At 40.3% G+C, this 24661-nt stretch overlaps 2 protein-coding genes across 8 annotated transcripts in view; one reads left to right on the forward strand and one right to left on the reverse strand.

Annotated features, from left to right (window-relative positions):
* The window catches only part of dync1i1a (dynein cytoplasmic 1 intermediate chain 1a), a 37060-nt gene extending 18534 nt beyond the window's left edge, over positions 1 to 18526 (reverse strand). Inside the window, exons 1-10 of one of the 7 annotated variants that reach the window (XM_025065175.1) lie at positions 18163 to 18525; positions 17957 to 18047; positions 17375 to 17508; positions 16969 to 17083; positions 16128 to 16215; positions 15905 to 15910; positions 14474 to 14533; positions 14090 to 14205; positions 1558 to 1653; positions 145 to 316 (exon numbers count right to left, since the gene is read on the reverse strand). In XM_025065175.1, coding sequence (XP_024920943.1) covers positions 145 to 316; positions 1558 to 1653; positions 14090 to 14205; positions 14474 to 14533; positions 15905 to 15910; positions 16128 to 16215; positions 16969 to 17083; positions 17375 to 17494 — 773 coding nt within the window. In that variant the 5' untranslated portion in view covers positions 17495 to 17508; positions 17957 to 18047; positions 18163 to 18525. Of the gene's footprint in view, positions 1 to 144; positions 317 to 1557; positions 1654 to 14089; positions 14206 to 14473; positions 14534 to 15339; positions 15382 to 15904; positions 15911 to 16127; positions 16216 to 16968; positions 17084 to 17374; positions 17509 to 17956 lie in introns of all 7 variants that reach the window. The other 6 variants (XM_008331262.3, XM_025065176.1, XM_017041308.2 and 3 more) reach the window with 6 other exon arrangements.
* A 322-nt stretch (positions 18527 to 18848) lies between these two features.
* Positions 18849 to 24655, forward strand: pdk4 (pyruvate dehydrogenase kinase, isozyme 4). Its single transcript, XM_008331261.3, has 11 exons — positions 18849 to 19184; positions 19811 to 19952; positions 21337 to 21408; positions 21656 to 21840; positions 22094 to 22183; positions 22560 to 22637; positions 23134 to 23210; positions 23295 to 23393; positions 23520 to 23633; positions 23881 to 23994; positions 24082 to 24655. The coding sequence occupies exons 1-11, from the start codon at positions 19070 to 19072 to the stop codon at positions 24223 to 24225; spliced, it is 1230 nt and encodes a 409-aa protein (XP_008329483.1). The 5' UTR covers positions 18849 to 19069; the 3' UTR covers positions 24226 to 24655.
* Positions 24656 to 24661: the final 6 nt, after the last annotated feature.

The raw sequence follows: 24661 nt of genomic DNA on the forward strand, positions 1-24661 counted from the left end.
GGCCCCTGGAGTCACACAGTGGGCATGAGTCAGTCCCAGCGCATTTCTCACTCAGAAGCATGCAAGTAAACACTCACATGTGCAGTCACATCCAAGAACATCCCCCCTCTCCCTCTGTCCCCTCTCATCTCCTCTCCCGCTCACCCTTCTTTGTCCTCCAGGTCACGGCCGCTGTAGTCAAAGAAGATGTTGCCGTCCTCTGCCAGGGCTCGCTCCATCACTCTGATGCTGCAGTCCAAGAAGCTCTGAAAGTCCGAAGAGTGCAGTATCTGCTGCCTCTCCTCCTCCGTGAGCTCCCTCAGCACGGGGAAAGAACCTTAACACATGAGAGACTCTGCAGGTAAAACACTGGCCTTGCCCTAGATCAGTGATCTGGCCCACATAAACCTCACCCACAACTGGATTCTAAAACATTTAATGCTAATGTTGGACAAAAACACCTTCAAGTATTTTGAACTACCAGGGAGATCTTTAGTAGTTTTCAAAGGTTAATATAGCCTTTAAACCTTTTTAAAACTCATCTTTTTTCCACTGCTTAATGCTTTTCATGGTTTCAGGGGGAGTTGAAGCCAAGATGTCAATGATCTAAATAAACAATGCCTCGTGACATGTACATCTTGTTTAATAGTTCACACAGACTCCACTAAATGGTACCTTTACACCGATGTACCACTGATGTTAAAGACACACTGTATGTGCATTTTATTTTTATCAAAACCAGGATCCCACCTAGGAAACAATAAACTACAAACAGTCCCTAATGCACCTTCCCTAATAAAACCCATCAGTAAGAACTTCATAAACAAGAGAAAAACAAAGAGTGCCCCGCCTCCCTTTGAACATAATGGCTGCACAGCATGTTGCGTACTTTTTGAAGTCACTGTCCCCAAGCATACACGCAATTTCTCCATGCACAAACATGCAGGGACACATATTTGGACCTTTGGCCGGCCTCTTGACTTTGATCCCCCTCATTCCCTTTGTATCTGTTAGGAGTTGACAGAAAAGACACACTGAACTGAGTGGCAAAGATCAAACACCAGACGTACTAATAGGGCCGGATGGCAGGAGAGAAGACGTATGACTGTGTGTGTGTCTGTGTGTAGTTGTGTATGCACCACAACTCTGAGAGGCGAGTGTATTTGTGTGGCTACATGAGTATTTCTATCATTAATCGTGTTCTGATTCGCCTAAACACTTGCGTGCCTTACTTCACCCACTGACACACACAGGGACAGACGCACACTTTTCTTCCCCTCTTCACTTTGAAGTGTGGTCAGGGAGCGGGTCAAGTGACAGGTTTTTAATCAGCGCTGACCTCCTGATTTGATGGAGCTGATAAGTTTGGTCTGCCTCGACCCCAGTGCAGCCCATCCCCACCCTTCCTTTTGATACACCCACTGACTGTCACACACAAGTCAACAAGTCTTGGGACATGAGAAGTTAAAGGACTAAAGACTGAGGAAGAGCGATGGTGTACTGAGTAAAGGATTTTATACGATCCAAATGTAGGAAAACGTTACTGGTGCTGTTAGGAGCTGACTTCATCCTCTGTACCTTCTTTGTTTTCTCTGTTGTCGTCTTCATCCTGCTGCTCCACATCAGGGCCGGGCTTTGTCTCCATCATCTCCTCATCTTCTTCATCTTCCTCTACTAACAGGGAGAGAGAGCGAGAGAGAGAAAGAAGGCATGAATTTTAATCAACAGCTGGCCCAATTTACCTTGACCTCCTGTTGTGTGCCCTCCTTACCAACTAATGGCTCCCAGACCTACAGCAGAACACCTGACTTACAAACATTCAGACAAATGGAGTTCATTTGCAATTGCACACACACACACACACACACACATTTTGCAAACCACAGGGTCTACATTGCTAAAATAAATAACTAGACTCTGAAACCCAATTTCCAGAACACTAAGTTTCTTAAATATGTAATTTGCCAAACAAAAATATTTATTTTGCTAATCCACTTTATTGTGCAAAATGCCAAGCTCTCTTATAAAACCAGACTAGGCAATTATCAAATAAAAACAGCAAATGACAAAAAATTGAAGCTAATCTGTTGGTCTATTGACTTGGTCCTAAAGTAGGCTGTCTGAAGTATCAACAGGTCAACTTGTACAATTTCTGAACAAGCTACTGTTTTATAATTTAATTAAGCTAGTTAGTAAAACACACACGTATTTTGCCTGTTGAATAAAAGTGCATTGACAGGTGACAGTATTTGGTTTTTAAAGCACTTCAGAAAGTGTACCATGGTTTCTAACAACAATATCACAGCCAGAGAGGCTTCAGCCTTTTCTGTGTCGTAGCTGAAGGATGTATTCACATGGTGCCCATGTGTGGAGACACTGCACTCATCATGCACGCAAATAGTTCGCACACAAAGACACACTCAGTCAGAAGAAAAAGTCAGACTTGTGTGCGCTCTCCTATTTCTCTCAACTTTGACCCCGAGCAAAGAGATTCCAGTGATGTGTGTGTAGAAGGGGATTCCCTTTGGATTCCCTCCAATCAGGCGTCGCAATTACACCCAGCTCTGCAGGATTTATTGAAAGTGTGTGCGCTGCCTGCTGGGGTTCAAGTACAAAGGGTACTGTCAACATGGGCACCTGCTTGTCAGCTACTGCCCCCGAGCAACCCTCAGGATGTGTGTTGCTAACCCTCGCCAACCTCTCCCTCCTTCTTTTCGCTGCTCCCTCCCAAACAGATGTTGAAAGTCGGGGGCCTTCGTGAAGACCTCTTAACACCGTGACACCGTGACCAGACACCTGCGTTCTGCTGACACACACTCCTGTGACCATACACACCCTATATCTGTCTCCGTCTTCCTCCTAGACACACACACACTCATACTCAGGACCTTCACCCACTGTGGCAGGGGTGCTGAGAGGTTAACTGGTGCAGGGTCAAGCCCGACAAAAGTCGCTCAGTCCAGTAAGAGGAAGTGACTCCATCACAATCTCTGGACGTGTCAAGTATCTTTCTCCTTCACACACACAGACTCACAAGCACACACGTCAGGGTGTGTTAACTCAGTCGGCGTACGGCCTGGGGCACAGTTAAAGCCACTCTCTCTGTGACCTCTCTGGAACCAGGACTGTCCATTTATTTATCACAGACCGGCCGGAGCTCCAGATGAACTGAGTTCTCGTCTTTAACAAAAAAAACAACAAATTTGATTTTAAATTAGTAAAACTAATTATAACTCATTATTTTTCAACTTATCTGTGTATGTCTTTTTTGTTTTTAGGGAACCTTTGAGATGAATGACTTTAATTTTCATACTGCGTGTGTATGTAATAAATGACTGCGCTAAATCAAACACATGGTGGGGCTCAGTCCAAGTCAGTGGTTAACAGCCAATAGGAGTGATCCAAACACCAGTGACCCACCAAGAGACCGAGAGGACCAGACAGGCAGACTGCCAGACGAGCTCCATGTCTGAGCTGCCAAAACAGACAAGCTGCAAACAGAGAGACAGGAATACGCTTCTCAGCAGCACGTTTTGTCTTTTTCTGTGCGTGTTTGTAAGGTTTTGGTGTTTCTCAGCATTTGCCGTGGGACTCTCTCAGTCGGTGTTCTTCAGGGATTGCTAGGTGTCGATCGACAAATGCTTTAAGATGTAAAAAGTGGCTAAAACACTGAGAAACGCAAATTTCCAAAAAGGTCTATTCTATTCATCTCTATTCTACTTTCCTGACCTTACGTGACCAGTCCGGTGGTTGGAATGTGTGGTGATGGGGATGGGAGGAGCATGAGCAGAGGAGAGAGAGAGAGACCACATTGAGGAGCGGTCAAACTGTCAACCCCGGGACCACAGAGCTACGGAGCAAGGCAGCATGATTCATAGCCTATGGGTTACCTCACTAAAGGGTCCAATTCCCGTATGAAGATACTGCTGATGTTGCTGCCAGTGGCCATGCATCAAGTTTTTCTGTCAAAGTGACGCACCAAAAATATCTCAGCAATTTCCTTTGAATGAAAATGTTCCGAATTCAATTTCTGCATGTGCTCAGGGTAAAGTATAACTGTGAATAATACTGAGAAAAATTGATTCATAGGTAAGAAATGGGAGTAGAACATTCTCTGAGTTGCAAAAAACAAGATCATGACATTTATCTGAAACAATCTTCTCTCGGTTTGAGAGAAAATCCGACTGCTGCTCTGCAGGTCGACCATCTGCACATTTGTTTCCACCTCATTCCAGTCACAGGAAGCTTCCTCTGTCCACCTGCTGCTTAATACCACTCCTCACTGCAGGACAACAGGTTAACTGGGACCCTCCCACACACCACAGATATGGGGGTCCACCTTGATGAAACTCCACTTGGGGGCCGTCTTTTTCGGCCAGAGTAATGATATCCTCTGTAGCCCGGGGTCACCACATCTGACTGACTCAATCTTCCTCTTGCTGCTTCCAGATGCTGACCAGGCCTGTTCACTTCAGAAGTACACTCGATGACAAAGGATGGAGGTACACACACATAAACGCACTGTAACATAAAATGTGTAAAGGTATGTGTTAATGCTCAATTATTCTGTTATTTATAATTTATATATATATATATATATCTTTCACACTGAATGAGTCAATGTGCAAAAAACGTTGAGTTGTTACCAAATCCACAAGATGATGGCGTTCTTACATTTTTTGTTATGAACAAAAACATTTTTCCAATTTTGTCAATACTGCAATGAAAATGGGACATGTAAAAAGTTAGTAATCAGATTGTTTTAGAGAGGGCTGTAAGACACGTTCTTAAATGTTCTTAGAATGCTCCACTCCCAACTTTCACAGGAAGAAAAGAGAGTAGGTTGCTAATTACAATGCATCTGGCCACTGTTGGGAGAGTAATTATAAATCAACCGTCAGGTTCTCTGATCAGAAGTCTCCGTAAACCACTGTTTGCATTGTTACAGTGTTCCTGGTCCTAATAGTGTGAAACATTCCAGGTGAGAGTAATGGGCTAATCTGTTTTTGTTGTTAAGAAAACATTCTTAATGAAGGCTGGTGCACCGCTGAGCGTTTCATTAGCTTAAACATATGTGCATTATTTCACAGTAAGCTGCTAACTGTAAGACGTTTGGAATGAACACTTTAAGAGTTGCCCTGACAGAATACAAAACATACGTACACACGACGCACCGTTTCCCCCTCAACCAAGAGATAACACACGTCGCCATCGCGACAATGACATGCTACCATGTGTTCTGTCTGACAGGGATCAAAGGATGAGCCGACCTTTCATAGAGAAGGCGATGCACTGTGAATATTTGAGCTCTGAAATGTGGTAGCGCGAGTGGTGGAGAGATTGGCATAGTTATCAAAGGGCTGCAGTTGTGTTTTTACCAGGTCAAAAGATTGTCATTGACAGTACATCATCATCACAGCATCTGAGCCGTGGAGTTATTACAAACAGCATGTGGATGACTCCAGAACTGAGTCACAAACAATCAAAGCGCACAATTCTCCGAATTCTTTATGGATCTCCATTATATTAATCACAAAGACACAGACACTGATATAAGAAGAGAGGCATCAAAAACAAAGAGCAGGACACAACAGAGAACTCTGGCAGGATATTGTGGGGATCCCACACACTGGAAATAACCCTTCAACACCATACACACACACACACACACACACACATGTACAGAGAGTTCGCAGGGGTTCTGGGACTCTGGCTTTGGAGGGGACCACAACACAAGCGCTATGCTGAGGAGTAGGAGGAGGTCGACAAGACTTGAAAGGCTCCTCTAATGTGGCCCTGGCACTACAAGAAACACACACACAACTGGAATACTCACACGTCCCTTTTTTTGTCAGAATAAGTCACAAAAAGCACACACACACACCTCGGCGGGTGTTACGATTTTCATGTCAGCCATCATCAAAATCCCTGCAGTAAACGAATCCCTTTTATCCATTTTAATCTCCTTCCATGTGAGTAAAACTTGTACGAGCACAATTGTTTATGGCAAGGGTTCGATTAATTCCATTTTGCATGATATAAACGCCAGGAGAAGTTTAGTGAACTGGCAGACAGGTAGCAAAGAAAAGTTAACTCCTAATGTGTAGGTGTTTTAAAGTTACATTTTGCACAGTTTAATGTCATCTAGTGGTGAAGTTATGGTTAAAATAACATGTAATGTCTCTTTCCTCATGCTCAAGCATGTAGTAATTATTTGAACAAAACAAATATTTAGTCTGTCATATTTATGTGATCTAATATGAAAACAAGATGACATACGATGGTGGTCTCCACACAAGTCCTGCTCCTGCTGTAAATAAACTCTGGCCTAATGAAAACAATTCAAACTTTAATGGGAGTGTACAGTCTTAAAAGCATCAGTAAAATAATTTTATTTGCCTTGTGCGCCAATAAAAAGAAATATAAAATATTTCAAGCTCAAACAGTCAACGCCGTTACGCAAGTTTACCAGAAAAAGTTTGTGCTCAGGTAGAACGAGTCATTGTAGTTTTGATAACCAAGCTGTTTGAGAAGGTCAAGAAGGATCTATGGGTTTTGTTTTTCACAACTAAACTCAAATAAAAAGCTGTTCCACAGCAGTCTGCCTGTGTGGTATTTGAGGAACACCGACTGAATGTTCAGAACCACTGCTCAGTCAGACAGCACAGAAGTGTAATGGGTTTTGAGGCGGCTGTGTTCTAAAGTCGAACAGATCATTTCGGAGAGGTGAGAGGGCAGAGCAAACTGCTGAGGAATCCATAGTAATGTGTCGATGCATCAAAATGACTGAAAAAAAAGACTGTGTCTGTGAGAGGGTGGGCTCTACGAATTTACCTTTCTGAAAAATGATGAATCTTCTATGAAGAAACAACATGTTTAAGTAAAGATGGATATATAAAAAAAACACAGAAATGCATTTTATTTAATCCGATTAATCACACAATAACTGTAGTCATGATTAATTCTGATTAATTGAAATCAATAAATATTCCTTGGTGTGACAAACACGCCTGATTTTGATTTTTTTTTTTGTGACTGACATCAAATGCTGGAATAACTACGATGCTAAAATGTCAGGACAAATATCAATATGTAACCATTTGTCCTTAACACTAAGGTCGTCACTCACAATTCATTTGACCAATGTCAGCTTGTCAGGCATAGTCTTACTTACAGCCCTGCACTCGCTGACGCAGACCTGATACATACCTGGCGTCTCACCTGAGGTTGAAACCTCTGTAAAAGTATGATGGATTCATTCCTATGGGTTTCTGCAGCCATTTCTCTTTTGTGCAGAAGGTGCCGTTGCTGCTGCTCTCCTAATATAATCTTCTCCTCTCTCTCTCCCTCTCTCCATCCCCACCCCCTCTCTTCAAGCTGTGCCACCCAGACTTGGCCCTGGTCCAGACCCACATCTTTTAAGTAAGCCATCATACCATGCCACGCCGCGCTGCGCCCGGCCGCAAGGCCCTGATTAAAAACCATGACTTCAAACTTTCCAAACTGTCAAAAACCCATTCAAACATAGAAGGTGAGAGAGGGAGAGAGTGAGAGAGCCTCACACAAAATCAGCACTGAAGCATCAACTCACATCATCCAAGTTGAAATTTGTGTTACCCAGAAATAAGGCAGTTTTTGTATTTCATCGTAAATATGTGTCAGCTCAGACGGTGATTGGTGGTTTTGGTTGATTTTCGGTTTGGGACAGACTGTATAGATAATTTTACAGTCTAACAGGCTGGTGGCTTAGAATTAGGGTACAATCCTTGGAGACTGTGCTAAAATATTAATAATAATAAAACATTAAAATTAAAACCTGTTTAAAAGGTTTATACATTTTCTGTTTTCTGGGTAAAAATCACTGCATCACCCAATGAACGTGATAACGTTTTTGTATTCAATCTTTGCCTATTTATATTGGGAGAGCGTCAACTTCACATTAGGTGTATGTGCCAAGAGTGCCACCTGCTGGTCAATTGGAAAACTCCCCTGAACTGAAATCCAACAGCTTAGTTTCATTTAAAGTTGTAAACTGTGTGGATTAAATCAGAATTTGTTACAATCACATCTATGTGAAATAATTTAAAACAATGTGGATATTTTTTAAAAGATTACTGGGAGAAAAAAAAAAAATAAAAGTATTGTTAATTGTCAGCCTTGTTAATTGCACTTGCTAAGATCAACTCTGAGGATATGATGGTAGATTTTTGCATGATACTAAAGTAAACATTAGACAACACAAAAAGAGTGAAAATGGTTAACACAGTCCAAGTGGAGCAGGGCCGTAAGCTGCAGACTAGCTGTGGCAGTGAACCGCTACGCTCTCAAATGAAACCCAGGGGAGTCCAAAAGATCTTGGAGTACAAGGCAGACCACCCAGCAAAAGGTTCATGCCCCAATGTTGTTTTACACGCACATAAAAAATGCAACAACGGGTGGAAAAGGTAGGGGGCGAGGGCTCAGATGTCAAAAAGTCAAGTTCAACCAAACTCGAGTGGGAAAATAAAACAGTTGAAAGAATGAAAAATGTGGCCTGTGAAACTGTACTCCTGCTCATCTTAAACACTCATCGAATGGCAAATATTATTGTGGATGATGGTCATTTTGCCAAAGAGAAAAAGAAAGCCGAGGGGAGCGGGGAGGGGGAGAAGAATGGCCTCATGTACCTTATTATACGGTGGTCATAGGGGAAAATTGCAATCATCTGTGACTCATTTGGAATACCTTACGCACTGAGAGACACATTATTTTTCTCCTAATATCAAGAACAACTCTGGGTTCTCACTGCCATGGCCGTTTGACTGAAACCACTTGAGACCTTGCATCAGTCTTGGGAGCGAAATAGGAGTCAGTGCCCTTTAGACTTTCATGACGATGAAAGTCAAACCCAAAAAGGTCTTACATAGCCAAAACTCTGAAAGGATTATATGTTTCTGCAAGACAAAAACATTATAATACATTAGAACTGCAAAACCCATTCATATATATATAAAAACATATATATATAAAAAATAATTATATGTATATTTATAAAATTGCTCAAAGTTATATAAAATATTGAAGTACATTTTGTTCTCCAAAAACACTCGTAATATTTTATTTCCAATAATCTATGGTCTTTGTGACACTTGCACAGACACACACCTTTGGTCTGTCCGCCTGTTGTAACTGCATGGCTGAAGCCACAACAATGTACGAGCCAAGCACTTCCATATGTGGCCCCACACCTTATATGCACACACACACACACAGACACATAGAAAAATATAAGTACCTAACCATGAAAACACACTCTCATGCAACCCCCCTCCCTACAGGACCTTGAGTACTACCCACAAACCCCTCAGTCATGTCTCATATAGAATGGTGTTACACTCAGCGTTTTATTTAAAAGCTTCAGTGGATTGTAGAAAATAGCAAAGACAGACGTGAGGTAAATGGACTGTGAGAACTTAAAGGACCTCGACTTCAGGACTTGTGTTTGTTGTTAGCCTCAGCACACTGCCTAGCGGTAAATTCTTACCGTCTTGTGCCTCACATGCAGGAGAAATCAGCCCAAACATAACAAGGACATTAAAGTGTTGTGGTAAACTAGCCTCACTCTGCCAGGGCACACTTTTGTGATGACTTCCAATAATAATAATAAGTTAAATGCAGCACTATGAAAATGTCTGAAATTAAGAAATCTGATAATGCCATCGGACATCTTTTATGCAATCATCCTACTGAGAACAAGATAGCGAGCGGACCAGCATATAATGTTACCTAGTCTGCAATCTAACCCACAACCCTGTGAGTGTACTCTTATCATTCCCTTGACCTTTAAATATGGTAAGCTGGGAAGTTTACACTGGTATGTGTTTAAAAACCCCATAAAACTTAAATTTTTGGAAGGCATATGATTAGTGTTATGCTTTTTTAAAAATGTAGTTTGTATTTATAAAAACAAACGGTCACAATGGTCTATAGTTTTATAATATGGGCTTACGTTGAATTCAAGAAGCGTGCTAGCTCGCTAGTGTGTATGTATTTATGTGTGTACAGTATACTGTATATGTGATCATTTTATAAGGTGCTTGTGTATATGACTCACGTTTACATCCATGAACACTTTTCATGAGTGTGTATGGGTGTGTGCGTATTTAAAAGGATGTGTGTCGTTGCAGATCAGCGCCGGGTTTTCTCTTGCAATTAGAGGCCATTACCAGTAAACCACATGTCCAAAGTAAGCCTTTTATTGCAGTAAAGATACTTAAGTGAATTACTGGCTAACTATAGCCGTAGAAACCCTCAAAACTAATAGACCAGAAAATATGAGAGAATGAGGGAGTTATGGGCGGACTTGTGCACAGGGATACCAAGGACATCAACACGCACACTCAGACTTGACCCTGTGAACCTTTAACCCTGACAAAGGGGTTTTCCAAAGTTGCAAGTGCGACGTCCAATCACATGCACACAGTACAGTACAGTACAGTACGGTACAGTACAGTACAGTACAGTTGTTCTTCTGAAGGCCGCTGCCAACAATTATGTCTGCAGGATCATCACTGCTGCTTCTCCTCTGTTCAATCCATTGTATTTTCTCATTTACCTTAACTTTTCTTTCAGTTCTTTGGCAACCCTTCCAACGAGGCCCATTATGGGTCTTTTAAAGCTCTGCTGAGCAAAAGCAATTAACTTCAAACTGGGTTGGACCCACACCACACCCACCTGTGGTGCCAACCTGCCCCATGTACGTGCACAAGCACCAGCACAAAATGGCCACAGTTTCCCTTTGGTTGTTTGTTTTGTTTTTGGTTCTTGCCAACCTCTTTAGCAAGAACACAATTTATGTCCAAATTGGAATAATTCAAGTTAAAGTTATGTGTTATTATTCGTCATAATTGGACATTGGAAACTGGTAGGAAGAGGGAGGAAGAGGAAGACGAAGTTCTGAATTCAGTAAAACTAGGCAAGATTAAATCCTTTAATTTCATAATATTAGAAAAAAAAATTTTTGAGTGCCCACCCCACAAGAAATATTCTAGCCCTCAAATATAGATGGTGATCCATGAACCACTGACAACTAGTGTGGGACCAATGTGGGAGGTTGGTGTGCCAGAAGTGATCTGCAGGCCAGGAGTTTGACACCCTTTGCTTAGAAAATTATCTGCCACATATTAGACTATATATAAAGACAGACTACAGTAACCTGCTACTATTTAACTCATATGGACCTAAAAGAAATGTACTCAAGCTAACAGTAACTATTAAATTTGATTCCATTTGGTCAATTTCCTTGGAAATTTAGGCCACACCTCTTTCTTCATACCATGCTTCAACGTCACGGCAAAGTCTGAAACCCTAACTTCTAGACACACACTTTGTTTGACCTCATTCAGTTACATTAGTATCACACACTACACTAGACCCTGCTTTGTTTCCATGCTACGTCCTGGGACAAAGTGTCCACCGCTCTGGACAAATATGTTCATTCATTGCCATTAGCGAAGCAGCCAGAATCTGGAGCCAACCCTGACCAGGACTAAAGTGATTACCTCACACAATGAACCCTGGAAACAGAGCGCTTCACATTACTGTTAAAAAGAGGCCAATTAGACACGGATATGAAGAAGCAGCGGCGCATTAACTAAGTTAAACCTGAGTCTCAGACGTACACACACCAGATTCATCATACGGCACACACATCATGCTGCCCTGACCATGAGGCGAGATGTGAGAACTGGGAAGGTCAGTTAAGTTGAGTCATCCAGAAATTAGAAACGTTAAAATATCTATTTTACACTTCAACATCAGGAAGTATTTCCATTAGCAGAAATAATAATCTAATTTACCCAGACACAAATTGCATTCACTATACAACACAATAATCTTGTTGTAGCAAAACTAATACACATGGAACCAAGACAGCTCGTCCTATATACAAACTTTTGTCTGTAACAAAAAATATTTTTTTCTATTACATAAACATTAAAATAACTAACTTTGGGGGGAAAAATGTTTATTTAGTTTTCTAGAAAGTAAACCGATTTTATATGGCTACAAGGATCATATTTAATTTTATTTATTTATTTTTATTGACACGCAAAGGGAAAATATATTCACTATAGTGTGGTCGAAAACAAAAGAATCAGAGTCATTATTACAAAACACAAAAACACCCATGCATGTTCTCACAACTACAGGGGTCTCAGAGGATTTCCACACACCCCTGGGGCACACCACCATCATTAAGACAACAGATTTGCTGTTCAGTTCATTCCTCCAGTGCAGCCAGCTGGTTTGAACCCCTCCCCTTCACCTCTCACCCCCTCACGCCCCAACTGCATCTCCCATTTCCACTCTAACTTCACCCACTCTAAAATATAGGGTTTAACATGACAATAAACACACATGGCAAAAACTGACAGAGAACAGTCGGGTCGAGGACAGACCCTGCGACCAGGGAGGAAGTAGGAAATGGAAGCTGAGGAGGGATTATAAAAGGGAGAGAAACTAGAGGTAAAACTCTTTTTATATAGTTAGGCATTTACACACATACAAATCTCAGCCTCAACTTTCAGAGTAACTCACAACTCAGCAATGACAAACTAAGAAACAATCCAATGAGATTTGTCAAAGAATGACTTCTGGTACTTCTGTGTGTAATTGTGAGAGAGCTGGTTGAGTTCACGTTGTAATCAACAACAGGAACTGGCCTGAACAAACACACAGGCCGGAGGAGAAAGCAGGTGCGGCCACCGCCCTATTTTCTTCTTTTCTCCAGACACACAAGCTTTGTGGTAGTCTGCACAGGGAGGGTCTCCTCAGACCGAAGGTCACCTCCCTGTGGACCACCACAGCTCTGCTCTGGCTCCCAGATGTTCACAGGTTCACACACACTGAGAGTCCAAGATACCTCCATGTTTGACGATAAAACAACTGAGGAAATGCTCTGAGAGCATATGTATATGTTCAGGTGAATAGAGTACTAGATAAACATAAAATAAATGCCACGTTTATATTTGTTTAGTTATGGCTTCACCTCCTCCTCACTCCTCCACATTTTATCTAATGATATTGAATTAAAATGGCTGTATTTATTGATTTGGCGCTCCCTAGTGTTCTGACAGTTTCTCACTAATGGGGTATTTGTGTATACAAGTCAACCTGATTCTGAATCTGTACTGGTGTTGGTCCATGTGTGCATGTCCCCCAGCACATGTATGAGAGTCAGTGCCTGTGCACTTGTTAAATAAATGATCTATTCCTGGGTCTGTCAAGGAAATGGGGGAGGGAGGGCGGGGGGGCTGAGGCGGGTCATCTGGATGCTGATCAGGAGAGACATGTACTTGTGCATGTGTGTGTGTGTGTGTGTACACGTATGTGGTAGCTGCTTGTGCAGGGGGGCGGTGGAATCCACACCAGACCATCTATTATAATGACAGGAAACAGGAAGTACAACCCCTTCAAAGTCACATGGCTGCCAGCTGTCCTGGCAAGTGAAATTGTGTGCTTGTATGTCTGTGTGTGTGTGTGAACCTGGTATAGCTATATCTGTCGGGACATTATTTTGACAAATACTAACATTGTGGGGACTCTTTGTCCTTGTGGGGACACCTTGTTACTTTTGGAATTATGATCAGATTGGAGTGAATTGGGATTAGGATTAGGCATTTATTTGTAATGGTTAAGGTTAGCGTTCAGGGGGATTGAATTGTATTGTGTCCAAAATGTCTTTTTGCCTGACAATATTGAGTTCAAATCACCTATAATATGTGCTGTATATAAATCAATAATAAAGCAAAGGTAAGAAAAACAAACAGAACATGCTACTGCACATATGAATATAAAAACACCCTCACTACTTCAAGAGCAACCGTGATGTAACAGTATACACAAACAGAAACCTGTCAAGTACTCACTCTGTGTTCTTCTCCTTGTTTTGACTCAGTGCAGATTTACAGACTGTGAACCACCTCAGTTGAAGGGGGATCAGATTCCACTGACTCACCTTCACAGTCGGTGTAAGGCGATACTCCCTGTTAGCTTGTTGTACCGTTTGATGTGACATGTCAGAAGAAAACTGTGGAACGTCACTCAAGCACACACACGTACAAATATTCACCTTCAGACAGGTGGGCGGCGAGCGGCGTCTGTGTCTCCTTGCAGTAAGAGACCACCTCTTTGGGGAGGAAGTCCACCTGTGTGATCTTGGAGGCTCCTAGTTTCTGCATCCTGCGCCTGGGTCACATTTTAGAAACATTTTATTGTTAGCTGCTATTGATTCCAATTTGTTCAAATTGACATTGTCAGAAAACAAGAAAGAAGGACCGTTCTTTAAATCAATCCGTTAGTTAGGCAAGTCATTCTGAGTCACTTATTTTTACACTAATGTATCATTAACGTCAATTATGTATTCAATCGACCATGCATCGCCCAATTGGGTGTTTTCATGTTTTTTTGTGTGTGTGTGTGACAGTGAATAAGAGGAAGGAGGAGGAAGATGTACCCGAGCTCTGAATCAGCCTGCAGCTGCAGCACAGAGGGGTCTGTGTCCCACTGCAGCGTCCTGATGTCACCAACGGGGGCAATAGAGGACATGCAGGTTTACAAACAGACATTTTAAGACACAAACATCAACATGCACATCAGCGGCACATTCAACACAGATGGACTGGTTGTTAAAGGTATGTGCGCAATTACCCACAAGCCACTTCACATAAAAACATCATATATACTCCTAATTTATTTATTCAACCAAAAATGTGGAATTCATGTTGATATATTTTTGAAGATGTTTTGTTTGCAACAGGTTTACACTTTATTGGGACTAAACAGATATGGGTTAATTTTCATAATTTCATTCAAATTTTGTTAAAAGCCTCATTGACTCTATGTAAAAGAATTAGTAAGAAAAAGAAAAAAAAAATCTCTTTTTTTTCCAATGTTCTTGAAGATCATCCTGGCATTTTACTGCAGTAATTTACTGCCGGTTTTATGTGTATGTTACTGTAAGAGCACGTAAGAAGAAAATGAATTTTAAAATGATGATTTTTTCAATTTTACTGATAAATGTGAATACAAAACTCTTATGCCTGTTTATCAGCAGAGTATTTATTTGGAGCAACCACAAGTTACTGTGGTGACACCTAGAAGCCATAGGAAGCCACCTAGGATGCTCATGCTAGGCTAATGAGATGTAATAACATCACAGTGAATGTTTGGAAATGAATTTTATCAGACAGTAGGTCAAAAGAGAAGTGTGAGAAAACAGAACAAACGCAGTATTACTCATGTATTACTTTGGTGTTACAACAAGACGGTCCCTGCTGTGGAGTTGGAATATTTTCCTGGGATTGACGTGCAAATGCTTACCTTGCGCTCTGAGCTTGGGACTTGTTTTTAGAGAAACCTGACCTAAGAAGGGACACACACACATACACAGCCACAAATGGAGAAGCTGAAAATGGCATGCCATTATCCAGGGTGATTTTGGGGGAACATTTTTTTCTAACTTTTTCAGGATAAAGGTATTGATGATAAAACACCAAAAGGGAATCCCCCAATTCCACCCCTCACGTACACACGGAAACAACACGTCACTAATGAACTCTGACGGCATCACTCACATCGTGACAGTCAGCCACCATTCAAAAGCACATGGGAAGCACTTGATGACCACTCGCACATCAGCAAAACATTGATCTTTTGCAGCAGCCACTGTACACTGTGTGGAACTATTCCAACGAGGGCATCAATTAATACTGCATTTTTAGTGTAGCTGTGTCTTCACTTCTCATCTGCATCTCTCCATATTTTCATGTAAACACAGTCATTTATTACAACTTCCTATGAGATGCAACACACAGCACAGTGGTCACCAAAACACCAGATGCAGCAGAAAAACAACCACTCCACCAGTGACAACACTCACCCTTACCTAAACCTGATGTGCAAATATTGTCCCAAAAAAAGAAAAAATATGTCACAACTGTCAATGTTACTATTTTGCAAGAAAGACCCTCAAATTATCATTAACAGATTTATGAATGAAACCATCCCTTTTTGAGAAATACAATATTAAAATAATTTTAGAATTGTGTTACTTTAAAATTGAAAAAAAATTCAAGTTAATGCACCAGCTTATGGTTAGCTTCACCTACCTTCCTGCAGCTCCTCCATCAGCTGAATCCTGACTCCCCGTCTCACTGGGTGTGCTCAAAGATTTGGAAGGAGACACAGGGGTTGGGACTTGACAAAGATGAATAAAATAAAATAAAATAACAGACAACAGACATTTTATTAAACAAAGTTATATTAATAAAGCGATACATGTTTTAATGTAATAAATATTTGAAATGAAAGAGAATGTATTTTTGGCTTTCAATACATTATGTATTTTGTTTGAAAGCATTTGAAAGACAAATATAAACTTCCTAAAATATTCCCAGATGACGTAGCGACCCATTTCCGCAACTGTTCATTTCAATGGTGTTGTTATAGTACCAGGCCACTAGAGAGCAGTGCTGCAAAAGTCTGGAGTATACAAATTGTCCAAAAACTATATTTTTTTCTCGAACTTGAACCATTTTAAAAGAACTTTTACTTTTATTGTAAATACGTATTTGTAACACATGGACAGGAAATGAATGTTAAGCAAAAACAACGGTTAAATGTTGTTTTTTCGATTTGAATTTAAAATAAGGTCATAGTTTTTAGGTTAAATTAGAATTCTGCCTTATATATTACCAAAATTTAAAAAGCAAAAAAAATCTGTCTATTAAATCAACACATATTTTACTACATTCTTACATATTTAATTACAACAGGTTGTTAAGTGCACCTTGTGAGTATAGTTAAAATATTTACTATTGTTTACTTGTTTTTAGGTTGCATTTATTTAATATTGCTGCGCTTAAGTTTCATTTAGGTTTACTTAATTTTTTTTTATTTTTTTGCATTACATTTCAACCGACTGAAATTAGGAAATGCAAGTGTTTTTACCTAACGGTGGTTCAGGTGAGATACCAATACTCTGCAGAAGTGCTTCCGTCTCTCTGCGCTTTCGGTCCAGGTCTGAATCCTCCGTGGTCACCTCTGCCTTCTTCTGGTTCTCTGACTGTCCGGGACACAGAGACAAATGTCAGTCCGTCCATCATTGTACAACATACACAGTGTAGCTCACTCATCATGAGTCAAACAACAGGTGACAGCATGCACATGAGCATGCACAGAATGATTAAGAATTCCAACACCAACCTTCTGAACACATATGGATGTTTGTATGCACGCATGGTCACACACAACCTCGGCCTTTTTTGTGTCACGGCCTGACGGAAAGCAGTCGAACACACAAATACAAACTAGAAGGTGTTACAGTAAGTGTGTCTGTGGTTCCGAACGTACTCACTTTTTTCCTTACCTCTTTCTTCTTCCTCTCCTCCTCCTTCCTCTTCTTCTCCTCCCTTATTTGGGCGAGGCGCTGCTTCTTGCGCTCAAGCTCAGCTTTCAGGTCACTTTTGTCCGACATGGTGTCCAACGAGGCTTGGAGAGAGAGTATGGGACAGGAGTGAGCTATGTTTGGCACCGTCACAATATGCTCTAGTTTCATTTCCACAGTAATGTACTGTAAGTGCTGCAGGGTTCATTATGGGAGAATCTGTTTTTTCAGTTTGATAAACCAATAATATAATTATTATAGATATTTGAAACTTGCAGGTAAAAAAACAGAGGTTTTGGTTTTGTTTGCATTGCAGAAATTATAACATTTACCCTATAAATAAATGCATAAATGAAACACTGAGTCAGAATTAGCATCTCAAGAATAGCCTTGGCAGCTAACGTTGGACGGTGTCAATTTTTAAAGCAACTAGTTTTAGGGCCTTACATTAAAAACCATAGGGAATGTTGTAACACATAACATTAAATATTTAAAAGGGGGTATTTTTTCCTACATTCGGGCCTATTTTGACAGAAAGGAACACAGTCGTACCTTGTCTTTCCTCAGTGATAATGATGTGTCACCCGGTAAAGATGCTGTCTCACTGCTGCAGCTCGACTCCCAAAAAAAATCACCACATCCTCTGCAGGAAACCGAAAGCTATTAGATTCCTCTGCTGTCACCGTCCTTATTCACTCCACCTCTCTGTTTTCTACAGATGACAGCGGTGAAAACAAATCATTTTAGCGACAACTAACCTGGATAGCTATGGAAACAGATGCATCACACGCCGATTCATTACTGTGAGGAGAGGGATGGTGATGTGAGGAGGAGACCAGGTCCCTCCTTCTTTGATGTGCGCTGTCACCAACGCAGAGAATTTTACCAACGCTGCCATCCTTTGGACATGTGGAGATTTGCGCGGATATGTGGCTATAGTATACAGTAATAGGTGCGGCTAGAATTTACTGTAGTACAATAATAGAGGACCGTTAGTTACTGAAATGCCATTGGTTATCCTGTAACTTCGATTCATCGTTTCATTATTTTCCAGAGGAACAATAACTAAAAAACACATTAATTTGTCTATGAAGATTCTCAGTCAGAGCCACATTAATTTGCAGTTTAGGTCAAATCATCCACCATACTTTAAATGTACATGAGCTGTGTTTTTTATCATAGGTATAATAAACCGATCGTATTGCATCTAACTAATCGTTTTTAATATTTCAGATTGTTACCGACTTTCAATAATGTATAGAGACTTAATAAAATAAAATCATAAAATAGCATTTTAGTATCCTTGTCGGTAGATGGCGGTGTAGTTAAAAGTTTGTCGAGCAGATGCCGTTTAAACCTAACGACAGAGAAAATCTAAATATCCGCCCCAGGCGTAAAGCCTGTTTCCCATTGGTCAATTTTATTGTCAATTCATCTTCACTCCGCCTCCTCTTCGTGTGTGTAGTAAGTTTCCTTTGGAGGACGCCACTGGAGGACACGCAAGAAAGTAGCCGAGATGCAGAAAAGCTGGCGGATTGCATTTAACGTTTTGATAGATGTCCATTTTATGGTCTTCTTTTAAACAAGCAAAAAACGTTTTGTTGAGCTCTAATCTCGGAGCTTGGTTCTTTGTCCGTGGCATTGTGTTCGTGAAGGAGAGGAAACATGAAGTTTGCTCAGCTTTTGCTGAAAAACGGCTCTGCTGGAATACCGAAGCTCGTGGAGAGGTTTTCAAAGTTTTCCCCTTCTCCGCTGTCCATGAAACAATTCATTGACTTTGGTAAGCCTTAAGCTGCAGTATTGATTTGTTTTAACCATTTGATGCACACCATATTCACACCCCTTCTCATGCACAACATGGGTCAAACCCATGAACCACATTCATTTCCCACGTGGTTTCATTCTGAGCGGGTGTGTTGTTATTGTTTTGTTTTTACTGTATCTTTTACTAACTTGTTTTTATTGGTGCAAATCATTATTTCCATTTTCCTTTCGCATTTTTCGAAGAAAACTAGGTTTTGATTATTAGTGTAACTATTTAAATATGGTGAATGAGGCCAAATAAAACAAGACAGACCTGATGACATCAGAGAACCAGAAACTGAGAACTCAAATATTGTATGCCCAACAAATTAACATGCCAGTTTATGCTTCTTGCACACAGGTCTAGTCCACCAGCTGCTGGCTTTGGGACCCCAGCCTGATAGATGGATAGATATGAAAAACTGTATTTGCTTACCAGCATTTTTTCCTAATTTAATTTGCATAATAGATCCTTGTAAACAGAACCCATTCTGCACACAGATCAGTTGTTTTGAAATGGGAACATGCAGCTTTTTTAACAGATGGAAGGGCCAACCACGGATGCTTACTAAGATTTTTTATCTGTCCCTCGTGTGACTGCAGGCTCAGCAAATGCATGTGAGAAGACCTCATTTGTGTTCCTGCGTCAGGAGCTTCCTGTCAGATTGGCCAACATCATGAAGGAAATTGATTTCCTCCCTGACAAGCTCCTCAGCACTCCATCCCTTAAGCTTCTCACCAGCTGGTAGGTTCCACTTAACCAGAGTCATGCTCATCCAACTGATTTAATCTACAGTACAGTATAAACCAACCAACAAGTGATCTGACTGACACCACTGTTATACAGTGAGGTTAGGGAAAAGAAAGATAAAACAAATAAAACCCACTATTTTAGCAGAATATTTGTAAATATACATCCCTACATTTACAGAGAGTGGTTGGGTTATATGTGGGAAACACTGTGCTCTGGTTTTATCTGTACCCAGCTGGTGTCTTATCTTTAACACTTCAAACTTGTCACCTGCCTAGGTTATTGGCTTTTATACATGATTACTGTTCGAGGTTGTTTAAGGTCACTGGTATATAAAGTTCTGTGCTACACTGTCTATTAGTTTAAGTTGCTCCCAGACACATGATTATCTCTACAGGGAGAAGTAGTATCAATATCTGCTCCATGTTTTTCACTAGTTGTACAATAGTTTTTTTTACTGTTTTTGCACCCATGTAGAAGTACAAATAATTAACTGTAGAAATAAATTTGGTTTAAGTTACAGCTCTTTGAATAGAACAGAAATTACCTCTGAATTTCAGCAACATTATTTTTTGTTTTTAAAGGGTCTGAGAAAGCTGAGTATGTGGCTTCTGCCAGTATTTGGTAATTAACCGTTAAAGAAGATAAATGGTTCAGTTATTAAACTTACTTCTTTTAGAATAGCCATTATCTCCTATCTTGTTGTTTAGTAGTTGTAGGAATATATTTTTTTATGTTTTATATGTTAAGTGTTTGAGTCAAAACAGGAGCCCTGTCTCTGCTAATACTCCAAGCAGAACATTTGAACACAGCGTTTCACCATAGACATGAGGATGTTGATTATGTTTGGTGTTCAAATCACATGACAACCTCACAGCAAAGGCCAAAGCCCCACCCCCTGCTTTTTTCCATGACTGTTACAAAGTCATGTACTGTATACACGTCTGTGTACCTCCTGTGCTCTGGTTTTCTTTACTTTTATTTCTTTGTTTCCTGCAAGAAAGTAGTCATGAACTCATGCATCAGATGCATAATGAGCTATTCCAAGTCACACAAGTCTATTCCTGAAGGGGGCTTAACCACAACATTTAAGAGCCAAAGGTCATTTGAAGGAAAAAGTCTGCACATTTTAAAGCACAGTCACACAGCTAGTCACCTCTCACCCAGTTTTTGTAGAGCAGCAAAAAGTGAGACCACAAGAGTCCAGTACTGTGGTCAACTCCATCTGCTGGTCTATAATCTTGGAGAATTGTGAATCATTCATTAATTTTACCATTAAGTTAAGACTGTTAAGTCTTAACTTAATAATGATATACTGGGGCTTCCATAAAAATTAGGTCAGACTCAGTACTATTTGTTTTGTTTTGTTTTTTACCAGGTATTCACAGAGTTTGTTGGACATCGTAGACTTTTTAGAAAAAGATCCAGATGACACTGATGCCTTGAGAAAGTAAGTCATAATAATAAAACTAACTTTTCTAGGTAGTAGGTTGGTTTAACCCTAAGGTTTACTGTTTGTCCATTGTCTTGTAAACCATGTGTTTGTGTCCAATATAATATATCATCTTCTTCCCTTAGTCACTAAGAATTAAAAACAAACCCTACAGTGTAAGCTAACACATTATATTTAATTCCTGTTTGACATCACTCTGCTGTCCACATCCTCAGACATTTAATAGCATTTTCCTCCTCCTCAGATTCACACAGGCTCTGGTCAACATTAGAAACAGGCACAACAATGTGGTTCCCACAATGGCTCAGGGGGTGGTGGAGTACAAAGAGGCGTTTGGCGTGGATCCTGTCACCAACCAGAACGTCCAGTACTTCTTGGACCGTTTCTACATGAGCCGTATCTCCATACGCATGCTCATAAACCAACACAGTCAGTATAGCCCTCGGTGATTGGCTGTGGGTTGATCAGTTTTTTTGCTAATGTTCAACTCATGTCATCCGGGATGGTAGCATTTTTCAGCACGTGCCGACTTTTATTTACGATTACAGTCATGTCAACAAATGTAAACTGTGCGACCATTACCTCTCCTTTAGGGTTCACCAACATGTGAGCTGTGTGATGAGTTCAGCCATTATGTGTTTTTGTTTACCTAACACACTTTGTGCTTTGTGTTATTCTGCAGCATTGATTTTCAACGGCAGTGTGAACCCAGCTCATCCCAAACATATTGGCAGCATTGACCCCAGCTGTGATGTAGTGGAGGTGGTGAAGGGTAATCAGTCATCTTCACAATCTCACTCAAACAGGAGAGCACACAGAGAGCTTCTTATGAGAGAAACACAAGAGCTACACAAGAAGAATTAAAGTAAGACAGATATATATGGTGGCAAGTTAGTCACAACTGTCGTTGGGAACAAAATATAAGGCGTGTAAGTCTCATCTATCTGTAAGTCGCATTTATTTTTGAAAAGAAAATCATAGGAATCCAAGAAGAATAATCATTTACTCAATAGTTTGAAGCACAACAAAGTTGAAGTCTTGTTCTTTGACTTTCTTCCATTATTTTTATTCATTCATTACTGTTATTTAGTTGTTCTTTGTTTTGTTGACTGATCCCTCGGCACAGACTGTTCTGTTTCACTCTGCAGATGCCTATGAGACTTCAAAGATGCTGTGTGAACAGTACTACCTAACCTCCCCTGAAATGGAGATCACAGAACTAAATGGTAAGTTTCTGTTTTCTGTTATATTTAGTTATGTTATGTATATTTTTTATTTATCTTGGTACTTTCTGTATGAGGCAGTAGAGCCACCCGTCCTGTTTGAGTTAAACCTTACAATAAATAATCTCTTATCTTATCTTCTTTTTCTCTTCATTAGTTCTTTTGAGACCAAGCTGTTGTTGAAACAGTGTCTATTTGAATCCCAGTGATTAAAGGGCTTATTCAAAGTCTAAAGATTACAAGTCACACGTTTAGCAGAACATTTGGGTTCACTTCGCCTACCTCCCCATGACTTAGATTATTTCTTTCTTTAATACTAAGAAAGAATGGAGAGGGAAAAGCTACAAGATAAGCTAAACACTAGCTAACTAGTCAAGCTCTGTCCTGAACAGAACAGTTTCAGAGTCTAAAACATTTCCATTTTAACACTTTAAAATATAAATATGTTATAAATATATTCTTCTTATTCTAAAATGTATATATGTATATTGGTTTTTAGCTAAAAACCCAGGTCAACCTCTTCATATTGTCTATGTGCCGTCTCACCTCTACCACATGCTCTTTGAGCTCTTCAAGGTACAGTTTGTCTAAGAATATCATTTTAATTTTCTGTGGTCGTGTGTCCAATTACTCTTCATGGCAATCTATGTCCTGACTTAGAACGCCATGAGAGCTACAGTAGAGACACATGAAACGTGTACAACATTGCCTGTGATCAAATTGCGAGTGGCCCTCGGTGAAGAAGACCTTACCATAAAGGTAGAGGAGGAGAATTGTCTTCATTCAGAGATGACGCTTGGCATGAATAACAATCTGTCTGGGTTACAGTTGTTGACTGTGGTGGCTGAACACTACAACTACACAATACATGTGCCTTATTTTTAGATGTCTGACAGAGGAGGAGGAGTTCCCCTGAGGAAGATAGAACGTCTCTTTAGCTACATGTACTCCACAGCTCCCAGTCCTGTCCATGTGGACAACTCTCGAAACGCACCGTTGGTAGGAGTTCATTTGAAAATTGTCGTTGTTGATTATCATGACAGATCGTGTGTCTATGAATGAAAAGCAGTAGTTAGTGTTGATGAACAGTTTTCTGTTTACAAAGATCTTCACAATTAATGCTGTGGTTCCAAAACTGTTTTGTCATTAGTATTGTAGGTACATGGGAAAAACCCTGGTAAATTGCTACGAGTACTAGAGAAGTACAATAATAATAATAAGTACCCTTATTTTTATTTTTATTCAGGCTGGTTTCGGTTATGGTCTGCCCATCTCCCGACTGTACGCCAAGTACTTCCAGGGAGACCTGCAGCTTTTCTCTATGGAGGGCTACGGTACCTCAGCTGTCATATACCTTAAAGTGAGAACAGAATCAAATACGACCCATTGTGCACAATTAAGGGCCATTAATTCACACAAAGAAGTTCATGTTATTCTGTGTCACCAGGCCTTGTCGTCAGAGTCAGTGGAGAGGCTTCCTGTTTTCAACAAGTCGGCCTTACGGCATTACCAGGCCACCACGGAGGCTGATGACTGGTGCATGCCCAGCAAGGATCCAAAAAAACTGGGCAAGAATGACGGGACTTTGTGATGATGGATGGCAGAGTTCCACACAGTGTGAAGTAGTCATAATTAATGAACAAAGTAAATGAAGAAGATGAAGCTAAAGATGACAACTGGGCATATGTAAGAGGACTAAGGATAGCATGCATCACCCAGGTAATAATTTTACTTCCAGTCAGGAAGAGTAACTACAGAGAGTCACTATAGTAAATTCGTTTATACGTCAAATATGGTTTTTAAATTAATTAGTAGTGCATGTGGTTTTTTTCTCTCAGTTATCAACACTTTTTTTAAAATGTAAAAATGCAGAAACACAGTGTGGAAATATCAACTGTTGTAAGTTTTTTTTTTTATATATATATATATTTTTTTTTTTTAAATCCTAAGAGAAGAAAGTGGACTATGATTTCACATGAAGTGTAATGTGTGTCGGTGGTTTAACAAAGCCATCTCTGGTTAATAAG

Source organism: Cynoglossus semilaevis, chromosome 18, assembly GCF_000523025.1.
Source record: "Cynoglossus semilaevis isolate Cse_v1.0 chromosome 18, Cse_v1.0, whole genome shotgun sequence".
NCBI classification, from domain to species: Eukaryota; Metazoa; Chordata; class Actinopteri; order Pleuronectiformes; family Cynoglossidae; genus Cynoglossus; species Cynoglossus semilaevis.